The sequence below is a fragment of the Rattus norvegicus genome, chromosome X (assembly GCF_036323735.1).
Source record: "Rattus norvegicus strain BN/NHsdMcwi chromosome X, GRCr8, whole genome shotgun sequence".
NCBI classification, from domain to species: domain Eukaryota; kingdom Metazoa; phylum Chordata; class Mammalia; order Rodentia; family Muridae; genus Rattus; species Rattus norvegicus.
In genome coordinates this window covers 37,623,317-37,642,092 of record NC_086039.1, presented here as the reverse complement: position 1 = coordinate 37,642,092, position 18,776 = coordinate 37,623,317, and the positions used below count along the sequence as shown (strand labels likewise).

The 18,776-nt window shown below is 37.6% G+C and overlaps 1 protein-coding gene across 5 annotated transcripts in view; it reads right to left on the bottom strand.

Annotated features, from left to right (window-relative positions):
• The window catches only part of Cdkl5 (cyclin-dependent kinase-like 5), a 230,447-nt gene that overhangs the window by 154,674 nt on the left and 56,997 nt on the right, over positions 1–18,776 (bottom strand). For all 5 annotated transcript variants that reach the window (XM_039100455.1, XM_017602290.2, NM_001421533.1 and 2 more), the window contains exons 2-3: positions 12,035–12,265; positions 8,704–8,738 (exon numbers count right to left, since the gene is read on the bottom strand). In XM_039100455.1, coding sequence (XP_038956383.1) covers positions 8,704–8,738; positions 12,035–12,098 — 99 coding nt within the window. In that variant the 5' untranslated portion in view covers positions 12,099–12,265. The remainder of the gene's footprint in view (positions 1–8,703; positions 8,739–12,034; positions 12,266–18,776) is intronic.

Here is an 18,776-nt window from a genome sequence, read left to right as displayed (position 1 = left end):
TCTATAGGATTCAGACTGACTCCTTAACCCCATTTTAAACTCCCTGGCAATGGGCAATGTAACCTTATGTGTTGGTTTAGCTAGGCTGAACAAACTTTCTCAAAAGAATTCATTCTTACTGAATTTCAGAGCGCACCTTCCTAGCTAAGTGGCCGATACTTTACCAACCCTCTGTAGAATTTTTGTTCTTAAGTAGATAATGTGTTCAATTTAGGTTTTAATGCCAGGCCTAGAATACAATGCACTGCTCTCCAGTTACTGTTTTCAACAACTGGTAGACTAAATTTATTATTTAACAATATCCACTAATGGCTAAATGGGCATTTATTAATTAGCTTTTTCTTACATTATCAGTGAATATATTTTTTCAAGCCTGTGCAGAAAAATAATCCACAGTGATTTTTTACTATTGAAGTTTTAAAGAAAATTAGCAATGAGGTGATGGTATAAATTGCTTAACCACAGACCTTTGTCAGAGACAAGGAATCACCCCTTCTTTTTCCAATGACAAGGTTTCCCTGTATAGCCCTAGTCATCCTGGAACTTGATCTGTAGCCTTGAACTCAGAGATCTGTCTGCCTGTGCCTCCCCAGTGCTGCGAATTACCACCACCCAGTTTGAACTCACTCATCTTAAGAATATGGAGAAAGAATGTTCTTGTCTTAGAACTATTAAATCCTCATTTTCCTAAGAAGGGATTTTAACCTCACCCTACAAATGCTCGATAAATAATGACACTGATTGGGAATGAGGGATCTGAAAGAAGCACAGAGAAGAGAGGTGGTACTGAAAACTGGACTTGGTTCCCAACAAGGAATCCAAGACGATCCTGGCCATTTGAATGTGGAAACCAGGAAAAGGAGCCTGGAGAACAAATCCTCTACAGAGGGTAAAAAAGATGCTTTAGAAACGAAGTCAGGGCCAGACATGGTGGTGCAGGCCTTAATACCAGCATGTGAAAGGCAGGAACAGTCAAAGGCCACCCTGTTCTACATATCAAGTTCCAGGCCAGTCAATAAAAAGAAAGGAAGAAAGGAAGAAAGGGAGGGAGGGACAGAGAGAGAAGAAAAGATAAAGTAAGCAAGCAAACAAAAAATGAGAAAAAATGAAGTAAAGTCTTCAGTGTAGACAGAACTAGTAAAGGTAATTCTAATGAGTATTTCTTTGTTCTATTAACTAAGAAATAAACATAAAACCAAATCTAGACACTAGTATGATGAAGATTAAAGCAATCAGGAAGCAGGGAAAGGTCAAATTCTTCTACTTCCCTAAAGAAGTCAGATCTGCCTGGAAAGTAACATCCATTCCTTTTGGGGATGTAGAAATATGGGCAGTTTTTCCTGTCAATAGGTTAGTAGATGGGCTTGACCGCTCATTTCTGTAATTCTCATAAAGTAGAGACTGGAACAAAAAGAATGTCACAATGTCAAGTCCAGCCTGTACTACATAACAAAGTCCAGTATATTACATTGTCTCAAAAATAAGAGAAAACATAACTACAGAGAAGTAAGGTTTAATGAAAGTCTCACAGTATTTCAGAAAACTAATTAGATCAGCAACAGCAACAACCACAAAAAAACAGGTCAAGAGCAGAAATTGAGTGAACTAATTGTTCCGTATGAGTGCCTCTATAAAAAAAGGACAAAAGATATTTTCTTTATTAATGATTCCTATTATCTTTGCCCTAAACCTGAAGTCCAGTGACACCTCATTAATCTCCATAACCCTCAGAAAATTAAATCCTCTAAAATGGATTATAATGAAAACTGCAAACTTTTCCCAGTTTTTTAACAATATTTATTAAACCCTAAGCTTCTTTGTGATTTTACGTAATAAAAATTTATGCACATGAAGCAGAAACCTTGATATTTACTTAAATAAAAAAAGCAATGGTGGAGAAAATAATATAACAGATTTCTACTCTACTCTTAGCTCTTTGATCTTTGTTTTAAAATTATAATTTATATACAAAGCTTAAAACTAAAATTAAAGAAAAAGATTTGCTTCATTTAATGTGGTTTTTAAAAACAAGTTAATTAGCCAGGCGTGATGATGCACACCTTTTAATGCCAGCACTCAGAGGCAGAGGCTCTACAGAGCAAGTTCCAGGACAGCCAAGAATATACAGAAAAAGCCTCAAATGAAAGAGAGACGGTGGGAGGGAAGGAGGGAGAGAGGGAGGGAGGGAGGGGGAGAAACAAGTTAGTTTTGTTTTAGTAGAAAACACTGCATGATTTTAGATGGCAGTTGTTTGCCCAAAGTAAATATAACCCTCGAAAGTATTTTAAAAAGCTGTTATATTAGTGATTTGGTACAGTTTGATGTTTAAAAAGCCCACAAATTGTTTTGGAAAAAAGCAAAAGAAATCACTGTATATACTCCTGTCAGATGTGAAAGCTCATCTCTAAATCCTAGCTCTTAGAAAGATGACGTAGAAGAATCAATACATCTTTGATGCTAGCTTAAGCTACACACTGAATTCTAGGATATCCTGGGCTATAGCTCAGAAAGAAAGGGGGGAGGAAGGGAGGGAGGGAAGGAAAGGAAAGGAAAGGAAAGGAAAGGAAAGGAAAGGAAAGGAAAGGAAAGGAAAGACAAAAAGGAAGGAAAAAGTATGCTGCTAGCAATGAAGTCTAGCCAAGCAAGATGGCTCAAGCCTGTACTACCAGCACTCATGTGGCTAAGTCAGGAAGACCAAGGCTAGCCTGGGTCTCGTAGTAAGTTTCAGGAAAACTTGGATTACATTATGAGGACATCCACTATCTTCGGGTTTCTACCGCTGTGAAGAAACATCATAACCACAGCAACTCTTATACAGGATAACAATGAATTGGGAATGGCTTACAGGCTCAGAGATTTACTACACTGTCCTCATGGTAGGAAGCATGGTGGCACACAGGTAGACATGGTGCTGGAGAGTAGCTGAGAGGTCTACATCCTCTGGCAGCAGGAAGAGAGACACTGGGCCTGGTTTAATCATCTAAGACTTGAAAGTGCACCCCCAGTGACACAACTCCACAAACAAGGCTGCATCTACTCCAACAAGGTCACATGCTCTTAATCATGCCACTCAGTTTTCTTCAAACCACCACACCCCTTATCTCAAAATAAACCTTTAAAAACCACCAAGGAAACCCTCTGACAAACGATAAACTGACAATTGAGTAATGAACAACTAAGAATGTCTGTCTCCTTGGTACAGACAAATAGAGATATTTGTTACTCGTGTCTTAGGGTTGCTATTGCTGGGATGAACCGCCGTGACTGAAAGCAACTTAGTTCATCATCAAAATCATTAAGGGTAGGAACTCAGATGCAGGAGCTGATGCAGAAACCATGGAGGAGTACTGCTTACTGACCTGCTCATCATTGCTTGCTTTGACTGCTTTCTTATGGAACCCAAAATCACCAGCCCAGGGATGGTACCACCCACAATGGGCTGGGTCCTAGCCCATTGGTCATTAATTGAGAAAATGTCCTACAGGTTTTCATACAGCCAGATCTTATGGAAGCATTTTCTCAACTGAAGTTCCCATTCTCAGATGATTCTAGCCTATGTAAAGTACATAGAAAACTAGCGAGCACAACTAGTGAGTGTAATCAATTTTATACTACCTATTACAATCACGTTTTAACATGTGAAAGAAGAAAAGGGCACATTCTAGATTGTCGACTTTTGAAAAAAATAGCTTATGCCCGTTTCACTAATAGTCAATTTGATACGTGGCTCATTGTAATACATGGATTTGTTTATCTGTCAATCCTCATCATAGGTCCTCCTATAATCTTTAGACTACTTATAAATAGTATCTTTCAAGTTCTTCCTTCTCTCTTAGTCTTCTTTAGATGCAACAATTTCAGTAGCCCATGCATTCAGCTCTGTACTCCCTCATGTAAGCATCCTATCATTTTCAAAACTCCATTTCCTTCTCAAGTTACCTTCTTCTAGAAGGAGAACAAAGCCTGGTTTCTCTACCTAGTAGACATATGATCATGGTCTTCCTCCATGGCTCATTTATTAGTTGTTTCTTATTTGTAAAATGGGAATAAAACCATTTGTGGACATTGAAACATCTGCAGAGGGTCTAGTATGACACTGCTTATATATGACAGGGCTTAATATGTGGTGTGTATTACAGAGTTTGTTTTGTAACATTTTCAAGTGTGTGTGTGTGTGTGTGTGTGTGTGTGTGTGTGTGTGTGTGTACCTGAATGTAGGTGCCCACAGAGACTAGAAGGGTCAAATCCCCCTGGAGCTAGAGTTCCAGGGTTGTAAAATACCTGATGTGGTTACTGGAAACCAAACTCAGGTCCCCAGGAGTGGAGGGGTAGGAGGGATCACATATATATGAATAAAAAGAAAACCACCAAGGTATCTGTGTCACGTATAGGTCAAAAAATGGTGCATCTTCCAAATATGAGTACTTTTAAGTCATTATAAGCAGAAGCTTTGTAGTCATTCTTAAGAGTTTTTCATATACACATCAATGTGTACACATAACAAAAAACAGAAGTTATCAAAAACAAAGAAAAAAGAAAGCATAAACTGCATATCTTCACTTGGGTAACATTTCAACTACTAAACCAAAAAGAATAGTTTAGAGAGTGAGATAGCACAAGATGTAAAAACACTTGTCTGCAAATCCCAGAACCTATGTGGCGGGAGAGAACTCACTCCTACAGATTGTCTTCTGACTTCTACATGCACACTATGATGTAGCACACCACAAGCAAGCAAGCAAAGTCTCCTGTAAGTTACCCATGAGCCTTCGGTACTGAAGTCTAAATAGTCAGCACCACAACCATACAATACGTACAATAAGCATTATACACACTGAGAAGGTTGTATTTATGTACACACACACACACACACACACACACACACACACACACACACACACACACCCCTAATAAAAAACAAGGAAGGGGCTGGGGATTTAGCTCAGTGGTAGAGCGCTTACCTAGGAAGCGCAAGGCCCTGGGTTCGGTCCCCAGCTCCGGAAAAAAAAGAACCAAAAAAAAAAAAAAAAAAAAAAGAAAAAAAAGAAAATTTGAAATGAAACAGAGATATGGGAGGGTTGGGAGAGAGGAAAGGGAAGGTGGAAAATGACGTAATTATCTCAAAAAATTGCTTTTAAATTTTTTTAATTTATTCACTTTATATCCCACTCACTGCCCTCCTCCTGGTCATCCCTTCCCACAATCCTTCCCCCCATTTCCCCCTCCCCTTCCGAGGGTGGGTGCCCCCTAGGTATCCTCCCACCCTAGCACATCAAGTCTCTCAGTACTCGGTACATCCTCTCCCACTGGGGCCAGACAAGGCAGCCCAGCTAGAAGAACATATCCCACAGACAGGCAACAGCTACTGGGTTCAGTTGTTTGGGACCAACATGAAGACCGAGCTGCATATCTGCTACATATGTGTGGGGAAGGTCTAGGACCTGCATTCTCCGCCAACCTTCATCAGACCTGAGGATCCTGAATCACACAGGCCCTTCCCCCACACATCTTCCCTGGTTGTTGAGTTCTCTGGGGAATGTCAAGCTGCCCCGAGCAGCCTGCTATCCCAGAGGGACCTCCATTCTCTTGACAACTATCGTCCCACCTTCATCAAAAAAATAGTTAAAAACAAAAGACAAGTATAGTCTTTGCCCTGGAATAGGTCATCATACTCTATTCAGAAAACACAAAAAAACCCTTGACCTCTCAAACCCTTACCAGTACACAGACCTAAAGTAGCTTTTACCATACTTGCTTAGAGATATAATATATTATGAACCACTTAATTATACATAATATTTAATTATATTATAACATTTATTGTTATAATCATATAAATTAACACCTAAGAAATAGCCCTACTATATAAATAGGAATATAATGCCTGACGTTTTAAGCATCTCACAAAAATGTTGATATGCCAATATATTGGAACAATTATTTCATATAATGAACACAATAAGGAAGATCACATATCTTTTACCTATAACATGAACACCATAGCAATCTGTTCATTTCATTCAAAGCATAAATCCCATGAGGCACACTGGATTCCCTATTTTTCTACATTGGAGCATAGCTTTGCAGGTCTGATTTCAGTTGGGAAAAGGATATACTCTATCAAGTAAAATGACCAAAGAGCTGCCAGGGCTAAAACAAGATTATTCTGAGTTAGAGCCTAATTTATGCTTTAAATTTTCCAGCATCTAATAATCTCTTTAGATGCATTAAAAAGGAAAAGCAACAATACTTTGAATGTCGATCTGAGCCTCTCACTGGGTGAAAAGCAGGAAAAGATAAGTTTTAGACACAAGCTGAGTGGCTTGAGCCTGGAATTCCTTATCCTCCTGCCTCCACCCACTAAGTGCTGCGATCACACGTATGTGCCACCATGCTGTTTTATGCTGTACTGTGGATAAACCATGGGTTTTCCTACATGCGAGGTAAGCACTCTACCAAATGAGCTACTCCTGCAGCTAGAATAATTTGTTTTTATCTTTCCATTTACCTGTTTGTTGGAATATTGTCTTAATATATACTTGGTTTTGCTAATACATAGTACCAGCAATATGGGACTGAAGGAAAGTGGATGAGAGTGGGCATCCTTTGGTTTTGGGAAACACATTTTGAATGTGAAATCTGATCTCTACTGACTATTATATACAACGCTTTGAATTACAAGGATGAATACAGTGTAGTTTTCTTGCCCTTATAGGCTATATGAAAATAGTTACCTTAAAACTTGGCTCTTGAGGTTTCTGCAAATGAAACCCCACCTTGCTAGGTGTGATGGGGCATACTTTATAAGCTCAATTCTTGGAAGATAGAGGCAGGAGGATGAAGAGTTTCAGGTAATCCTTAGCTATATAGGAATTTTGACGATAGCCTAGACTGCATAAGATCCTCTCTCCAACCACTCCTCCCCCCAAAAACAAACAAATGGCTAAATTTACATTAATGAATGACAAAGACTAGCAGAAAAAATGTGTGTGTATACATATATATAGATAGATATCATAAGCAAATAATAGTGTGTGTGTGTGTGTGTGTGTGTGTGTGTGTGTGTGTGTGTGTGTGTGTATTCTAGATAAGTTTGGATCTCCTAAATCCTTCTGGTTTAAGACTCATCACTAGGACAAAGTACAGATGTAGCTTACTTAATAGAACACTTGCCTCATATTCATAAGAGGCCAGGTTCTAGCCCCAACACTGCATAACCAGGCTGTGGTGGCACATAACAGTAATCCTAGCACTCTAGTGTGCTAGAGGCAAGAGAATAGAAGTTCAATGCCATCCATTCCTGGCTACATAGTGACCTTGAGGCCAGCCTTGGATATTTGAGGCCCTGACTCAAAAAACAATAATAAAATGTTAAAGCCCACAATTAAACATCGATGCTTCTATTTGCAACGCTGTACAAAACAGCCATCACAGAAAGGGAAGAATCATAGTCACAAAAGAGTCAACGTTAACTTGGAAACTAACATCCTACATTTCAACAGTAATACCCACCTAAGAACTCTTTTTTTTAAAGCTTTGAAAATTTATTATAACTCAAGGAAACTCATTAAAAGAAGAGCATTTCATTAGGGAACTTTCCATTTGTTTAATTTCAAACTACAGTAATACTTCTTAACGAGGTATTCAGTGTACTAAATTTATTTTGATTACATTTATTTTAAATTCTTAATCATCCTTAATCAAGAGCCAGGAGCATTCAGGCAATTTTTGAGATTTAGTTACTGACAAGGATCTGCAGAAAATTTCAACATAAAAGTAACTCAAATACCCAAATTCACCAATTAAGAAGTCATTGTATTAAAATATGTCCATGATGTAAAACACAAAACCATACGGTGATGGATTCTAAGATTAAAAGGTAGGAAGTATTTATAAGGAAAAGCTTTCAGTATCTACATATATATTAATTTCTATTGATGGATGATAATATCTTTAGTCCAATAGTTAAACTCATTTCGCATCCAAACTATATAACTAAAAAAAAGGAAAAATCACAATATGAAAACCGTGATCTTAAAATTAAAACAAAATAACATGAGGCTAAATACTAATACTTTGACTGGATACACTCTAACAGAAATGGAGTCTCTGAGCAAGATGCACTCACCGAGTAACAGCTATGAAACTTCAAGTGACTATGAATAACTTATGACTGCTCTAGTCAAAAACCTTATGATTAATTTTGAGAGTGATCAACTATAGCCAATAGTCATAACCATACGTTAGTGTCCCAACTCCTTGCACACAGCCAAACATCTACCCATTCACTACCTTTCAAGACCTAGATGGAATCCATCAAATGATCAACTAGGTCTATGTGAAATTCACACAATAAAACTCCTCACTCATGTGCAACTGAATACAAATTTAATATGGCACTGTCTTGCTTCTTTCCTTCCATTCAACCTCTTTCTTCCCACTATACAGCTTTCACATATACACAAATAGATTGCTTAAAAAATAGTATGCAACTAGAAACAAAAATATAATGGTCACTTACCATGAATATGTTTATCCCGAAAGTTGCCTTTTCCCCCCTGTTTACATATCAATTCTATTTCATTAAGCATCACTACCAGAACCAGACAACTTTAATTGTGTGCCCACATATAAAGAAAACTGTTTTCATTTCAAACAGATGAAATACATACATATTTTTCTTTGTAAAAATCATTTACTTGCCTTGTGTCTGCATTTAAGTACAACTCCATAGGCTCCTATAATTAAAAAGAAGTAAGCAATCAGAGACATGCATATGAACTATAGTTCTATATTTATATTGCTTATGAGCATATGTCAGAATAACAACACCTATGACAATATTCTAGATTAATAGCATCATGAGCCACATACAAATAGAGCAGGGGTCTCATGTGTTTTTTGTATAAACCCAGAGTATAGACAAATCACTGCTTCAGATAAATGTTCTGAAATGTTTCTGTCTTAAAAGAAAAAAAGAACTACACACATATGTTATTTAAAGCAAGGTGGGATCAAACACACACACACACACACACACACAATAATGCTGTGAGGCTATGTAAACTGGGCGGAGTAGTATACTCTGCAATTGTAGCACTCACGAGGCTGAGACAAGAGGACTGCCATCAGAGTGAGGCCCAGTCTGAACCACATGGTGAATATGAAGCCAAGCAGGGGTACACAGCAAGACAATATCTCAAAAAATGTACTTTAAAGTAAATAAAAATCAACTCAATGGTAGGGAACTTATAATTTCAAAGCTGATAATTTCCCAAGAGTAAGGTCAAACACAGAGCATACCCAAAAAATAAGCTCTCTGTCCAGGGAGACAAGTATATCCTTTTCTAGAATACTCTAATATACTAACAGGCAAAGTATTATATAATGGAGCTAGTGGTGAAGTTCAGTGGTATAGTGCATGGATCCTTGGTTCTATGTCCAATCTCTCTTCTTCTCCTTCTCCTCCTCCTCCTCCTCCTCTTCCTCCTCTTCCTCCTCCTCCTCCTCTTCCTCCTCTTCTTCTTCTTCCTTCTTCCTTCTTCTTCTTCCTCTCTCTCTCTCTCTCTCTCTCTCTCTCTCTCTCTCTCTCTCTCTCTCTCTCTCTCTCTCTCTCTCTCCCTTCTCTCTCTCACACACACACCAAAACCACCAGCCTCAGTAATCCCATTAAACAGTATGTGTTGCTATGCTTCTCGCCACAAAAGTTCAGCTTATGGGCATAGGCCCGAGCACTCCCACTATCTGTTTATTCTGACAGGGTCTCTTCCTATCTCTTGAGTAACCCATCCTGTAGGTGGTAAGCACGCCTGGCTAGCGGAGGAACAATAAAACAGTACCTTGGCAGGAATGTACCCGGGAAACTGAGGTTAAAGTTACAATGTAAATAATCTAATTAAAAGAACCAAGACATAACCTATATACAATGATGGATCTCTGAAGAAACACTACAAACATTATCATTAGCAAACAGGCAAATCCAGCATTCTGCTGGAAGGAGAAGGTGGAATTGAGTGGCAGGGAACTGGGAGCTATGTCTCTAAGGAGTAAGGACATCTTAAAGTTACTCCTTCATTTTGCTAGAGAGGGATGAGTCTTATAATCATAGCTAAGATAAAGCCAGCGATTAGAAGCATTCAAACTCACTCACAATCACTGGGAAACAATCCACAACTTTTCTAGGAGGTGAAAACGTATCATGTAGGCTACAGGAGTGCATGCTTGATAGATACATTTCCTAAACTCCAAACCAACTGAGTTAATTTACAAAGAAGAGGCAAAATGACAATGTTTGGCTGTAAGTTAAATGAACAGATTCTAATTTATAAATAACAGGCTTACAATTTTGGCTAACCTGAGCCAATACCTAAGATTATCATTAACACATGCTTTAAAAAAAACCAAGGTTATAATCTTGACAGTCAGACCCAAACTTTGGAACATTCCAACCTCGTTACACTCTACATACCCTTTTCCCTTTATTGCATGAGTTTTAAACTGCAATAGTTTTGAAAATTAAATTCTGAAAAGTTAGTGTTTATAAACTATTTTTTATAGCCAGATGGTGGTGCACGCCTTTACTCCCAGCACTCAGGAGGCAGAGGCAGGTGGATCTCTGTGAGTTTGAGGCCAGTCTGGTCTACAGAGCAAGTTCCAGTATAGCCAGGACTATACAGAGAAACCATGTACCAAACAACTAAGTAAAAACATTTTTTTAATATGTAGGGAAGTGTAGGCATGCCACAGTCTGTGTGAAGATTAGAAAATAAGTCTGTGGAGTCCATCTTTTTTCCTTCCACCTTGGGGGTCTTGCGATAGAACTCAGGTTCTCAGGACTGGCAGCAAACACCTTACTGGCTAAGCCATCTTGCTGGCCCAAAAATTCAAATTGTATAAAACAGGTAAGAGACAGAGTAACTTGTTGCTGTGTAATATGAATGATGAGAGGAAAAGGCCTTAACTAGTGAAGGAAAGTGGACCACTTTTTGGTATGGTTTGAACTTCAGACCTTGAAACAAGTCCCTAATTAATAGTCAGATTCTTATTGTTTCTAATTATTCAGAAGAATTTGTCAGCCTAATAGTAAAATCTTGAAGAGCTCTGTAAAATTTTTAAATTCTTGAAATTCAAAATTTATTTTAAAAACCTAAAATCCAAAATTTTTATAACATCTCTTTTTTTTACAAATGCTAAGAAACCACGTTTTCCCTCATATTCAACTAAAATCATTTTTACAAATTTCTGTCAAGTTACCTCTAAGACTCAAATGACTAAGCAAGAAATCAGGGTGATTTCTTTTTCTAGGAGTCAAGTTTTGAAAAATAAATTATACTTTATCTAATCAATAGTACCTTTGCTCATAAAAGTATCATGTTATACACTACAGGGAAAGAAAAATAAATCGCATTAAAACCATCCCATGCATATTAATTTAAGATGTTAAACATATAACCAAACTGTGTACTTGAAAACTTATAAACTGTGATCTGACATTCTCAAAGAATAGAAAGTTATTTATCCATTTGTTTGCCATATAGTAATTAAATTTAGCATATAGAAATGAATTTTCAGATATTTAAAAATTAGCTCAGATGACATAAAATGTAACAACAACAAAAATACATAGACTAAGGAAACCATGTCAGGGAAAAGAATGAAATCATGTCAGTTTTAAAATATCCCTGATTGTCAGATATGGTGGCTCATGCCTTTAATCCCAGTACTCCAGAGGCAGAGACTTGTAGATCTCTGAATTCTAGCCCAGCCTGGTCTATAGAACAAGTTCCAGGACAGCAAAGGCTACACAGAGATACTTGATCTCAAAAATATCTATTAAACTTTAAAGGACTTTTAAATGTTTTTCACTTGGAGAATAAGACTCACATAGTTGAAGAACAGGTCTTTTTTTTTTACTACTGTACATTTAGGTTCATATCTGAATTGATATGCTAAGTTCAGAAGATATGAATAAAGTTTTTGGTGATATACAAAATGATACAGTATTCCAAACTTCAAACGTGAAATTTTAACTTACCTTCACCAACAACCCCAAGGATCTCAAATTTATTCATCACATTACCAATGTTAGGAATCTTCATGAAGACAAACTCCTCTTTTGATTCAAGCCACAGAACATGGCACCAAAAAAGGGACTTCTAAACCAGTTATTCAGTATGCAGGAAAAAAATGTCCCAACGAAGAAATTCTCAATGGTTGGCAAGGAACGTTCATACATTTGTTCAACTGTGAAGTATTAAATGAGTCCCTGCAAGAGCAAACAGAACAAAGCGCCGTTAGTGTTATGTTACAACACTCAACATATCATATCCTTCTTAGAATGTTTTTTGATCCACATTATTGTTTCATATGCTGTAAACAAAAGTAGGGAGAAAGAACCTCAAACGAAATGAACCTCTTAGTATTTAAAATGAATACCATGACCATAATTAAGGAAGGAAGGACCAGTTAACTTTTGAAAATAGTACTTTATCTAGTATCCTCATTCTAAAAATATGAACAATAAAAATAAGAGCAAACATTGTACTCAACTATACTCAAATCTTAGACATTTTTCTTTAATAGTGATAAAACCTTTTTATTTATACAGTATCACTGTATAGCCCTGGCTGAAAATCAGGAAATAGAGGTCCACATGCCTCTGACTCCAGTGTGCTAAATGCTGAGGCTAAAGGTGTGTGCTATTACATCTAGATGACAAGAAACTTCTTTATCTATATTTTTGGACCAGACAGGTAAGTATACACTGAATAATGAAACCTCTAACACTTCCCCTTCCCAATTTCCCACCTTTTAATAACCCACAGTCCAATTAGTGTAGCCAGTATGCGCATTGGTGTAGGGCGCTACCCACTGGATCACAGACAACCTACCCTGGGCCACATCCCTGAAGAAAACTGACGGTGTCTATCAACTGCTCCTCTGCTAGGGGTGGGACCTTATAAGCCCTACCTTCTCCAGGAGAGAATGAGACCTTCATTTCCTAGTCCCACAAAAGGTAAATGCAATACAAAAGAGCAAGGAAAACACATAAATATTTATGTGCATATATATTCCCCAGATCTGTGCCCTAAGAGAGCATACAAGTAATGGCATACCAACAGCTCTGAGCACACTGCATACTCTAACGAAAAGGTTCCCATGTCTTTGAAGAAGTGACTAATTTAAGACTAGGGCAGAGAAAGTGCACAGCCAAAAAGTAAGAAAATGCTTGAAGAACAACCAGGGTACATCAAATGGACCTAGGAGCCAAGTTAAACTGACTCATACTGGCAACAGTAAAAAAAAATAATAAAGGATATTAATAAATTATCATATGTAGAATGAAATAAAAACATGTATATAAGTAAATATAGGCAAAGCTTCTTTTACAAAGTTCTGTAACAAATAATAAAGGTAGTGATGGAATTACAAAATCTCCACATAGCAATCACTCTAGAATAAATTCCTTTAGCAAGTGTCATCGATATATGCTAAAATTCATAGTTGAATGTTACAGGAAAAACACTATCTTGTCTCAAACTATCTACCCACAAGGTACCTACTAATTACAAAAGGACAAAGTATAATTTTAGAGTAAAGACTTCTGCCCAACACAACCATAATTAAGTGATCAAAGTTAACATGGTCAATAATGAAAAAACCAACATTACTTGTTTCCTGATAAAACATACTACATCACTACTTCTGTAGCAATTCTACCAGAAATGTAAAGCCTAAATCTAGCCGGGGATGGTGGTATATGACTGTAATTTCAGCTCTTAGGATGTTGAAGCAGGAGGATCAGAAATTTATACCTAGCCTTGGACAGGTTATGAGTTCAGGGTCAAAGAAAAACAAAAGTTAAATGCTTATAGTGTACACAGTACTGATTCTGATAATACTGAGGTTATAGAAAATGATGCTCTAGGGTTTTTTTGTTCATACTAGTTCTTTTATTTAAAAAAAAACTTGCCCTACTTCTATAAACAATAACAGATTTTAAAAACGTTTTAAAAGGAAGAAATAAATTTAAACAAAGAAAATTGTTTGTTGCCTGTGGAATATCAAACGTTTTCAAAAAGGTACCCCACATGCTATGTAGACAGGAAGTGTTCTTTCAAACATGATGGTGGAAATGTAAACTAGGATAAGACTTCCAAACAATTGGACTATACAGAATTGATGAGACTTAAATGTTCTTATCCTGATAAAGATTTGCAACCATACAGAACCTGCAACCGCCAGGCATAGTGAACCACCCACCCCTTTAATCCCAGCACTCTCCAGGAGGCAGAGGCACAGTGAAATGCTGTCTCAGAGAGAGAGAGAGAGAGAGAGAGAGAGAGAGAGAGAGAGAGAGAGAGAGAGAGAGAGAGAGAGAGAATACCTGCAACCAGGTAATAATGTGATTTTTCAGATACAGCTTTGTTTGGTTTTAATTAAATATATTGGGTTTAAAGAAATGGCTCAGTAGTTCAGAGAACTTTGTTCTTGCAAAGAATCCATGTTTGGTTCCTAGCACCTACATAAGCTTGCTCAGAAATGCTTACAACTTCAACTCCAAGGAATCAACCACCCTTTTCTGCCTGCCTGAGGGTACTGCACTCATGTGCACAAACAAAAACTACAATCTTTAAAAATACATATTAAAATATAACGATAAGCTCTACCTCTTTTATTAACATTATTAAACATCTTGCTAGGTTCTAGGCGTCCCAGAAAAGTATGGGGTACATGTGCACATAAATTGATAAAACGCAGAGGATTCAAAAGAGAGAAAGCAGAAACTACAGATGTTATCAGTAAACTCAAAGGAAGTCAGAAATGGTGATGCACGCCTGTAGTCTCAGCAATCAGAAAGGAGGTAGAGGCAGGAGGCCAGCCTGGACAACAAAGTGACAAGCTGTGTAAACTGGATAAATAGGCAAGTAGACAGACAGACAGACAGACAGACAGACAGACAGACAGACAGACAGGGGCTGAGGATGGTTCATATAATATAAAGAACCATTAACATTGCAACTGAAGTCAATCCCTAGGATCACATAATGAAAAGAAATGGGGGGGAGGAGCAGAGGACAGGAAGGGAAGGAAAGGGGAGGGGAATGGAGGGGAGGGAAGTTAGTCTGCACTGTCCCAGTTCATATTCCCATCATCATGTGTAAAAGAGCAAGTCCTGTACCTACATGGAACATTTATTTTTCAAAAGTGTCAGATTCCATAGGCAGCAAAGGCAATCTCTTTCTTTATATTTATTTCTTCCTTTAAAAGTAGTTATTGTTGGTACAAGTATAATTAGGAAGGGAGGGGGAGGGAGAGGGGGAGGGAGGGAAGGAAGGAAGGAAAAGAAACCGACAGGAGACTAACTGGTAGACTGTTAGAAGTTTAAGTGTCTAACATGGTAGCTGAACATAGGCTTCATATAGAAATATCAATTATATTTATAGACATCAGTAAAAAAAAAAACAAAAAAACAAAACAAAAAAAAAAAACAAGCTTGCTCCGTAGAAGATCCCATTTACAAGAACCAAAATTTAGGATTTAACCTGACAAAAGATATCTCAGATCTCTAATGCAATTATATAAAACTATACTTAGAGGCATTAAAGAAAACCTAAGTGAATGAAAAATATTCAACTTTTAAGGATAAGACGCTTCAAAGCTATAAAAATTCATTTCATATTAATCAATATAGTCGATGCAATTCTAATCAAGCCTGCCATATGGTTTCTAAGGAATTAAAACAAGCTGCTTTCAAAATCTGCCTGAAAGAGTAGAGTTACAAGAGGAAGTAATATTCCTTTATAAGGAGGGGAAAAAAAGAATGGAAGTCAGGCCAGGGAGGGTGCGTTTACTGACTACTCTGCAGAATACATTGAGAGTTCTGACAGAGCTATACCACCAGAAGCAAGTTAACAGATGTGAACACAAAGAATAAGTAATATTAATAACAATACAATATCCCTTCAACTTCTTACAATCCTGATAGAACTCGGAGTAACGTTACAGTAAGTCGGATCATGCTACAGCTCACTACAAACTCTAGAATGACTTCCCGCATCATCAAAGGTAGCAGCCGAAGTCCATCTGTACGCCACACAACTTGATTCCGTCCTCTGAGAACATCTGCTGGTTCCCAATGTGGCTAGCCTGGTTCCAGTCACACTCACCACTTCTCATTAGACTTTCTTCAGAAAACGAAAACACGTTTCTTCCAACAACCCACAATTCTCTAGTGCACAATTCCCATTCTTTTTGTTGCTACTTCATAACTGTAATTTTGCTACAGTTATGAATTGTGACATAGGTATTTTTGGAGATAGGTTTGTCAAAGCATGTGTGACCCACAAATTGAGAACCACTGCTTTAAGGAGGTACTATAATAGCCAGTAAAAAATTATGCTACAATCATTCACTGCTGTTGTTTTTGAGCTGAGGGGTGTCAGAAATCTATAGCCTAGGCTGGCGTCAGGTTTACAGCATTCTCCCTTCCTCCATCTCAAGTGTTGGGATCCAGAGCCTATGTTCAGATACCTGTCTTTCAATGTTACAGTTTGGAAAACAAGACAAATACTTATTACTTATTTAAAAATTCACTTCAAGACTGTCTCCATGTTTCAGGGAAATGATAAATAAGACCCACAAGGATTGGTGAGATGATCGACATGGGAAGCACTCACCACACCAGCTTGACAACCTGAGTTCAGTTGGAACCCAGTGAAGGAAAGACTAGACTTCTGACCTCTACTCTCATGCCCCCATGGTAAACACACACATATATACATCGCACACACAGACATCATAACAACCGATTGATTGAAAAGGTGCACAAGGCTGTAGTGAATTAGATAATCCAGGCCCTCACTCCCGTAGAGCTTTTCACTGTGCAGAGGAAAAATTGTGATGTTTCAGTTTGCAGGGATAAGAAGCCAACTGTATGAAAGATGCATGTTCAGTTAAAAGATGCTCAGAATATTTCAGAGAGTTAATCTTCACTTTCTAAGGCTGCTTTGAAAGATCCAGGAAACATCTTTTCTTTTGTAAATTACAGTATACTAATTACAGTATTTATTTCAAAGGAACTGAAGTAACAAATAAATGATCTCCAATAAGATGGCCCAGCATCCAAAACAGGTCTGCAGCAAGAGATACAGGAAAGATCTGCTACTACCTGGTCTCTGTGGCAAGCCAAAGAAGATAAACTGAGAATCCCAATTTAAATATGCCAGGACATACATAACATAGGCGTCAAAAATCTGTGTTTTAACTACCAGTATTCGTACTGAGGCAAAAAAGAAATTGTGCCAAATTTAGCTGAATAACACTGATTAATCTTAAAAGAGATAAAAATGGTATGAAGACAAAGACACTTTAGCTTCTGTTAATGGCGAATTATGTAACTTGGATGAAATGTATCTTTGAGGACAAATACAAATGCTGGGGAAAATACTTTCTAAAAAGGAACTTGAAAGCTATGATAGTTAAGATTATAGAGAAGTATCTGGTTCAAATCAAGGCAAAAGAATAGAACCTGAAGAGGTAGCCCAAACCACTCTAAACTGTTTTGATCCCCTTTGGAAGTTGAAGAAGTGGGGGGGAAATGAAAGAAATACAGGTTGCTTATGAAATACTTACTGAGATAGGGCACGAATATCAAAGTCAAGAGTGTTTCAAAAGGACAAAGCTTGGTACGTCACCAGTCATTTGAAACTGAAGCCGGAAAAAGCTAGCTACAGGCTCTAGACAAAGGAAGCTAGCAATACATCAGCCCTTGGACAGAGCAGAACTGTGGCATTATGTTATCCCAGTGATCCAGATAAAACCTCTAACTATACCTTGGACTAAGATAATTCCATATTAAGATTGGGGGTGTCACTACTCATCTTTGGGAAAGTCAAAAGGGAAATTTTTCCTGGGGGAGGACAGCACCAATCTAGACCTCGTATTAATGTCACAAATCATTTCTCATTGACAGTAGACACACTGGAAATGATGGGCGGAAATCCAAGATGAGATCCCACAAGCAAGAGCTAAGACAAACAGCTGAGACAGCAAGGGACTCACAGGGGTCTGAAAGAGTCAGATGATCAGGAAAGCCCAGGAAATAACTGCAGGATTAAAGTAGAAAGAAGGAGAAAAAAAAGCAAGCATTTTGATGACTGGATGGTCCAAAGGGTAAGAGACAAAACTCGAACGGTTAAGTTAGAATACTAAAATGAGAAAATATGCAAAAAGAATTCAATGAAAATAAAAAGTGTCAGCGTTCAGAAGATTCTAGATGGTTTCTAAAACACCAAATTACCTAACCAATACTTTTTCTCTAATTCTCTAGCGCACACACATTTATAACGGATGGCATGGTACAGCATAATAATGCAAACCAAATTGCTAGGGCTGAAATCAGAGGATACTCTCCATATCTAAAACACAGAAGAAGTTAAACACAAAAGAAATAATTGGAAAATATTAATATGTCTGGAAGTTAATAATCCACAAAACATCCCATCAGTGAGTCAAACAAGAATAAAACTTACAATGCCACAGATTTATGGCAAGAAGCTAAATCAATACTTAGAAAAGGAAATTGTCAGGGGCCAGAGAATTATATGCCTTAGCAGGTAAAGGCACCTGGCACCAAGCTTGACACCCTGAGTTCAATCCCCAGGACCCACATCATGAAAGAAGAGAATCACTTTTATAGATTGCCTTGACACCTGACCTCCACATATGTGAAATACACCTATATAAGGTATTTTGTTTGTTTGTTTTTAATAAAG